The 8,727-nt window shown below is 34.4% G+C and overlaps 1 protein-coding gene across 1 annotated transcript in view; it reads right to left on the bottom strand.

Annotated features, from left to right (window-relative positions):
- LOC148661626 (catenin alpha-3-like) overlaps window positions 1-8,727 on the bottom strand; it is a 600,833-nt gene that overhangs the window by 2,015 nt on the left and 590,091 nt on the right. The window contains exon 17 of the mRNA XM_088635643.1: window positions 3,068-3,202. Within this exon, the coding sequence (XP_088491769.1) occupies window positions 3,068-3,202 (135 nt within the window). The remainder of the gene's footprint in view (window positions 1-3,067; window positions 3,203-8,727) is intronic.

The raw sequence follows: 8,727 nt of genomic DNA, 5'->3' as shown, positions 1-8,727 counted from the left end.
TTTAAGTGATTCTTGTCCTTACTGAGCAGTCCAGTTCAGGCTTGTAGTTTGATACTTTATGCAGCACACAAACCTCCAAGTGTTCTGTTGTTAACCTGCTCTGCAATAGACAACTGACTTCATATGTGAAAACCTCACAGAGATATGTATACCCAGTTGCTAAAGGCAGTGAAAACATTACATTCTTCAGTCAAATTCCACAGGCAGGGACTTCTAACTGGTCATAAAAGAGACTCTGTGATTCTCTCTGACACCAAGAGTGTGAGCTACAGAACTTAAGTTCGAGGTGCTTAATTTGTAAATTAGATGATGCTGGAGCTCAATGTTAAAAAGGAGAGAGTGGATGTAAAAGGGGGAAATGGAGATACATGTTAACATGCAGTATATGCAGTAAGTAACTTAGTAACATTAGTCATTATAAATGCTGTAATCATATGCTATTAAGCCTATTCTATTTTTGAAACACTAGATACACTCTCTGATGTACCTAACATCAGGTCTGTAGTATTTCAGAATCTGACTGGTTGATCCCCCACTAGCCTATACTATCCAGTATATACAGCAGCTTAGAATGTGCGGCACTAAGAACTCAGGATTTGGTGCAGCACACGTTATATAAGTGACGTCAACCCATTAAAATTGAAACTTACACGCTGTAGAATTCTTCTGCAGCAACGGAGTTTGGTACTGTCTAGGGAATGGCATTATGTCTACTCATAGCCACATGTGTTACATACTGTGTAGAGCTCATGGGTGTCAACATTTTTAGGATACAATTCTTGTCTTTTTCATTATTTTCATGAAATGACAATTTAAACACCTCTTCCTTTTAAAAATGTATGTGCAAGGGAGTATTGTGTGTAACATGATCAAAGCCATTTCTTTGTTCAAACTCATTTAGTATTAGCCTGATTTTAGGAGAGCACTGTACTATTTTCTCTAAAGATACTCTCCTCATGAGAAAATGTGTTGTTAAATTCTTAAGCATGAAACATCAGAATGTAAAATTAGTCCCATATCAAATCCTTTTTAAATACCCAAAATTTAACTTCCAAAACCAAGCAGGTTTAAGATCTTTAGCCTCTTTTGAAGCTTGTAAAGTTTTATGCTTGTCTGAAATCCATTTTACCGCTTCTCTTCTACACCCATTAAAGTCACTGTTGCAATGTTAACTAGAAGCATTCACAGTACCAGCAAAGCAGCAAACTATGTGGCACTGAATCTTATTTTTTTTCAGTTCAAGTATTTTCAAATTTGTAAATATGCATGTGCATTTTTTCATGTCACAGGGAGGTACAAGTACTGTGCTTAGAGGACCCCAAGCATGAAAAGTGTAGAATTCAAAGGTGCTGGAGATGAACTCTGTTGAGCTCCATAACAGATTAGGCCCAGTTCAAGGCCGATAAGTCTCAGCATTCCAATTCATTCAATTCTAATGCATTGAACTGATCACAATACAGTCACATCCATTTCACTAGTATCAAAGTTGTCTTGCTTGATTAGAAAAGAAAACATTGGGCCAAAATTTTGGAAATCTTGAAGTCTAACAGAAAATTCTGATATGAACTTTTGCTGGTCCTGTACATTCTGTACTCTGCAACACTGACAATGAAATCATTCGATAACTCTTTAAGAAGCTAAAGGTTTCTTAAAGGGCAAAACGTTGATCTAGAGAAAATCCAGTTTCACAAGAAATGTCTTCAATGTTTTAAAAAGACCCATTGCTGTTTGGCCTGCATCTTGGAGGTTTACTTCATTAAGATGTGTGGTGGTCAGTTAGAAACTTGATGTCAGTTGTGCTACCCATTTGTCATTATCCAGTTTGATTGCCTCCAGACCATCCACAAAGCTTAGCTAATGAATATTGCTGTGAACCTCAGTGTCATTGTATTCATCATTCATCTCTTCAAGTAGATTGAAATTGCCAGTGTGTCAAGTCAGATTGAGAAAAAAAAACAAATTCACTGTCTTTCCTATTGTATTTGTCCAATTATTAAGCTCAGAATTAGAAATATTGCCTCAAATATTTGCTTGATAAATAATACAATGGAAATTTACAGTCTGGTGGCCAATTTTGATCCTCAACAATCTGTAACAAATTGTTTCCTGACAATACGGGCTATGTCTTTATGTTGAAATAATCTATATTTGGTTCTACAAGAGGGAGCATTTATCTAAATTTTAAAAATAAGCTTTTTTAAAAATGAAAATGTATCTAACGATTTTGTCCAGGATGTCTGACTCTGCACTTAAATGTAAAAAAATGTGATCAGTGACACTCATTGCAAGCTCTTCTGGAAACCAAAATAGGATGGCCCCAATAAAATTGAAGTAGTAAATAACCAAGTTGAATTATTTTTCTTCTATGTCAATGCTTACATTTGTAATTAGTTTTCAAAATCAGCATCTGTTTTTCAATTTCTGATTTAATGCATCTTATTTTTAGGCTATTAGGCCACAAAGTGTGTTTCTTTGAAAATGGTGTATAGACTTTCTCTAGGGATTGTACAGTATATACTGTGGGTATTTACATATAAGAAGGGACCGATATAACCCACTAATAAAACTTGATGACACACAATAGCCATCATGATCCAGGAGCCCCACTATAAAGCAGATCAAGTGAAGAAGTTAAAAATAATCTTCACCAATTCAATTAAGGTGGAGCTTTAGAAAGGCCAGACTGCAAGCATAGGGCATAATTTCTCCAGGACACCAGGGTTAACAACCCCAATGTAATGAGCAATGTCTTGATTTTCCCTGAAGGCTTTCCATCCCAATACTTATCAGGCACAACCTTATTTAACAACTGAGATCTGATGAGATCAGGGTACAGTACATAATAATTTCATTTGATATAAAGATGAATACTGTTATTGATTGGGTTTTGTTTTGCATAGTTATTTAATATTACTTATAATATTTAAGGTAACATTTTCTTGCATAGTTTACTTTTGAGTTTTAATTTAATTCTTTCATGGTTTAATATATTGCCTAGCACTCACCATTTTGTTTAGAAGAACAATGAAGCATCACATTTAATAAAAGTATAGACAGTTTTACTCACTGCTGAAGTAATGAGCTCTCCTCCAAGACTCTGAATCTCTGATTTCACCTGACTGCAGATCTTCAGCTGATGTGAGTAAAGTTTGATTTGTTCCAGGTAAGCCAGCAAATCATGTTTGCAAGATGGATCAGGGCACTGCATCAGATGGAGAATCAATTTGTAAAGATGATTATTTTCTCCTCAGTTGTTTCTCTTTTTTCTTTTAACATTTACTGTATATAAAGAATTTAAATAATTGTGTTTGATTTTACAATTGGAATAGATTGTAAAGTTCTATACCTTTGATAAAGCAAAAATCATTTTTTCAGCATATACTGTACTGTTCTGTAGTAAACACCATTTTTAACTAACTGAAAAATATGCATACAAACAACTTTCTATATTAAGCAGTTTCATCTCTGGTAATATAAATATTTGCAATTACTGATAAATTAATAAATTGATGAATTAAGGAGGTCAAATTTACACTTGATGATTTTGTCCATGTGAAATTTAGAAAGTACAGTATGACTTAAAAGGCTGTAAAGGCACTGATAAGAATGATTGAAAATCCTTACAAAAACTGTTAAATAAAACAAAGAAGAGTTATGTACTGTAGCATCAGACACAAAACGAAATGAAAGGTTATTGTAATATGTTCATTAACAGACTCTGTTTTTTTAGAAAATGCTTTGGAATAATACTACTTTGGATTATAAATACTGCACAATCAGGCTCAATCTCAGTGAAAAAATATTTCCATTACCTAGTAACAGAACAGTAGCACAACAGATCAATACAATTAATTCTGCTGCAAATTTAGTTAATACATTCACTGGTCTGTTTGATTTGATCATTTGTACTGATTAAATAAATGTATACACGCAGGTCTTTTCTAGATGAGATATTTCACAAGTCATGAATTTCTGCAAGAAATATGTTCTAAGGTTAAATAATAAGAAGAATAATTTATGCTAAACATTTATTTTTTATTATTGGTAAATTGATAGACGAAGAGTTCATAACATGGCTTGTCATTATGCATGCAACAATACTAAATGTATCAGTTTTATTAGCATCAGATAGAACAAGGGCCTTAACAGGGTGAGATAAAAAAGATACCTTTGTAATGTTTCCACACGCCATTAAAATGACAATTCATGGTAATAAATATCACCAGGGTTTCTAACTTATGGTTATTTACAAAACAAAAATAAAATAAATCAGCACTGGAAATAACACTGAAACTTTGCACAGCTGTTGATGAGAGCCAATAGAAATAACCTCATTCTCATAATTACTGCAGAAGTTTCTGTTGCATCCATATTGAAATATCTTCATATTTTGTATTAGATGGAAAATTCTAAAATGCTAAAACTGCAGCAATAGAATCTGAATTTGGTCTATAAGTAAATATGAATGTCATCATCATAACAATCAAACACAAATCCATGATGACAAGCAATATGGCTAATGGTCAAAAGCATATATATAAAATAGCAGAAGTCTCAAGGTACAACCTTATAACCGAGTAACTCGGACAACATCATATTTAAAACAGACAGTATTTATGAACTGGCTCCTATGAAAAAAAGAAAAGTCAAAAGAAGATTAATAGTTCCTATAATTGTAGATAATAAACTCCAGTGTGAAGCCTATACTACCACTATCTTAATTCATGAAGAATTCTATATTTCAAACATAATGCATGCTTGCTACATTGAAATGTGCAGTCTTATAACGGTAAATAGTACACAGTATCATGCTGTAAAGTATTGCGATATATCAGTATTTTTTTGTATTGTCTCACCCAATCTCTAACATGCAAAAGTGTTGTAGAAAGTTAATTTTAAAAAGTAATACATTATAGGTACAACCAACTGGTGTAGGGGACTACTTTTTAAAATTTACAAGATGGTAAATAATAAGGAAATTAATTTTTTAAATCATCAGTTATCTACAAATGCAGCCATTCAAAGTGCGCGGTACAGACACCGCAGTACAGATACCGCAGGTAAGATGACACGCGATACCGCGGTGCGTGATTGGTTGACCGACAGGGGCACTCGTGGTCCGTTGGTCTGTCGTAGAAAGACTTACTGTAAACGCCTTTACTGTGCCCGTTGTAGATATTGAATTTTACCACTGAAGGGAAATCTTAGTAGCTGAGCATAAAAAGAATAGGAGCATACTGTAACGCGTGTGAAGGCCATAAACGATATTAATTTTGGAACGTAAACATACAGTATATGGCTGGTCTTGGTACTTTAAAGAAAAAAATACACACCAGTATTCCATTTCTCCCTAAACGTTGTAAGCTTCGAAGTCTTTAACTAACGTGATACCGGAGTCAACAAGCATACTTTTAGAATTTGATTAAAAGGGAATATAATATGGAATCGCGTATCTAAAGAATTTAATAACGGTATGATTATATCCGTGTACTGCGGCAGGACTGTGTAAGGCTGTTTCGCCTACCTGATCATGCGAGCTGTCTTGTAGCCTACTGGTCTAGGTGCGTAACTACCAGCTGGCAGGTTGTGTGTTCGAATCCAGCTGGTGTTGGACTTTTCATTTTTATTTATTTATTTTTTAATCGCGTAAAATAAACATATTAGCGTATGCAAACTGTACTGTATACAGTATGTATATGTATATTTGATGTCTTAACTGTGCCCGTTTAATTAAATTAAAAAAAAATTATTTAACACGAACATTAAGCTGTTTACATCTTCCGCCTGAGAACAGTCACCCGTTGCTACCCAACGCAGAATGGTGATTGGCTGACACTATCTGACACCCCTCTGATTGAAGAAAAAAGACGTGCTGCTATACACACTACCAGGAAGAGGATTTCTTTCTATTCAAAACGTGTATTTTAAAAGTTTAAGAAGTAAAAACCTTACAGCGTACACAGATTTCTAAGCTGATCAGGATCGTTATCTTTGTCTTATGCATAATAATGTTCACCGCTCTGTCCAGCAAATTAATAATAAACTTTATTTTATATAGCGTTTTAAACGAATAAGTAATTAGATTGCTCATAAACCTAATCACTTGCTTTTTCTTTTTATTTAGGCTCAGATTTCAACTATAGATCGTATTATTAATAACCATAATAACAACCAACCAACAAAAACAACCATATAAACATAATGGTGGTGCTGGACCTTCCAGTTTTATTTATTTATTTTTTAATCGCGTAACATAAACATATTACCGTATGCAAACTGTACTGTATACAATATGTATATGTATATTTAATGTCTTAACTGTGCCCGTTTAAGTATTGAATATTCATATCTAATTTTACCTCTGAAGGGAAATCTTAACATAAACATACAGTATATGGCTGGTCTCGGTACTTTAAAGAAAAAAAAAAACACCGGTATTCCATTTCTCCCTAAACATTGTAAGCTTCGAAGTCTTTAACTAACGTGATACCGGAGTCAACAAGCATACTTTTAGAATTTGATTAAAAGGGAATATAATATGGAATCGCGTATCTCAAGAAATTAATAACGATATAATTATATTCATGTTGCAAAAGAACTGCAACGGACATAAAAACTCCCTTGCATGGTTTCATTACGACCAGAATCGGTCTTGAGATATTTTTAACTTGATTTACAGTATTTGAGAGGTATGTCTTAACACCGATACTACAGTGCTTAAGTACTGCTCACGTATATGTTTCTAGGTTTATATTATGCATTTCATACGGTCAAATTACTTTTGAGCAATAAGAAGCGAGAAACGGTATGCGTTTTACTTTCGTTTTGTGCTGGGACCCGTGGATTGATTAGAGATATCAAGTACATACAAGTCATTTTTTAAATGTTGTAGTTCGTCTTGAAAAAATGTTACGAGTACATCATCTATCAACAATTACACAGGTTCTGTTTCCATATTGCTGATTTTGGTTACGTAAAATTATTTTCTAGATTTCACGTTGTGAATATGATGGGATGTCTGATGGGATGTTTCTAAAAATCCATCCTCTGTAAAACGTCTTCTCTAGTTGTCCTGCATATGTATTCGCTAATGAAGCTGTGTGTTCTGAGCCTAGATCTCTACATTTCTGTATGAACCAGCTTAGAGGGCTAAAGACAGCTTGTGTTTAAATTGAGTGTAAGGCAATTTATGCTTCTAAAGTCATGGTCAGCATTTATCTTTGTACTGTGTTGTAAACTTGTCCTGTGCCAAGTCACATTATTTTATAGCGTTTTTAAAGCGTTATCAAATACGGTGTTACTGTAGTTTACTGAGTCCCATGTCACATGGTCTGTGATTGAAACCTGTAAAACCGGTTTAATTCGTCACAGCCAGCACTCTTCAGGTGTGAGGGTCTTCTGCTCAGAATGAAACGCTAAAATGTTTGTGTATATTCTAATGGTAGTGGGGGCGGGGTGTGTGGGAACAGATTTGGTTGAAACATTTTCTCTGAAAGCATTTTCTTCTTGTAACCGATCTTGTTACAGCATGTTACAGTTTACTATTATTAACCATATTAATTTTAAGTGCTTAATGTAAAATCTTGTAAAAATATATTTTCATTGTTCAAATATACATTAAGTCTGACTATCATATAATAAGTTAAATACAAAACTAAAGAAAAAATAGGGTAAAATATAATTCAAAATATTTTGCTAACAATGTTAACTGTTCATGAATAATAAAATGTATTAACTAAGGAGTAGGATGGCACAGTTGTTAGTATGTTTTTTGTTTTTTTTTTAACCCAATCTCCGGGAAACCATTAGTACGATGGTGAATCGGAGATTCTCAACCCTTGCTGCGTACGACTGGAAAAGAATTTGTGATCGGATCAACGAAATGCTTCGTAGGAGGAGGCGGTCTTTTCCTCTTGTCTAACAGTCTGTCCACAAACAAAACATTCCTGTTAGACAAGAGGAATTGAAAAAAAAACAATGTTGTCAATGAAAACCGGTGTGTGTGTCTCTCCCTGCTGGATGTCCCTCTCACAAACTGCTGAATTAATTTGCGATTGTCTGGTCTTTAAATTCTGGAGATACGCGATTCCATATTATATTCCCTTTTAATCAAATTCTAAAAGTATGCTTGTTGACTCCGGTATCGCGTTAGTTAAAGACTTCGATGCTTAAAATGTTTAGGGAGAAATGGAATACTGGTGTGTATGTTTTCTTTAAAGTACCGAGACCAGCCATATACTGTATGTTTAAGTTCCAAAATTAATATCGTTTATGGGCTTCACACGCGTTGCAGTATGCTCAGGCACTAAGTAAAAGGAGATGCTTCGTATTGCTTGACTAATTTTAAAAACTAAGTTATAAATATAAAAATTGCAGGCGCTGCTCTGGTGCGTCGGCTCCTACACAGTGCCTGTCTGCCGTAAGCGTTACAATATACATACAGTACCCAACACTGCTTGTACCCATCTGTCATGCAAATAAAACACCTTGAACTGAATTGAATTGAGGGGAGAAGGGGGGGATACTAAAGCCAATACTGGCTCAATGGGCTTTGACGTGCTAATGCGTTGGTTTAACGGTCCGGGTGTGGCAGGCTTCCAATGTCAACTCGACTCGATTAGAAGACAATGAACGTATTTTAGCCCTAAATGAATTAATAGCAAACATGGTTTACATAAAATACATTTTTCCAAGAAAGTTTATAATAATACGATCTATAGTTGAAAT

The sequence above is a fragment of the Lepisosteus platostomus genome, chromosome 6 (genome assembly GCF_059453375.1).
Source record: "Lepisosteus platostomus isolate fLepPlt1 chromosome 6, fLepPlt1.hap1, whole genome shotgun sequence".
In the NCBI taxonomy this organism is placed as follows: domain Eukaryota; kingdom Metazoa; phylum Chordata; class Actinopteri; order Semionotiformes; family Lepisosteidae; genus Lepisosteus; species Lepisosteus platostomus.
The sequence above is the reverse complement of the archived record's forward strand: the minus strand, read 5'-3'. Positions and strand labels throughout refer to the sequence as shown.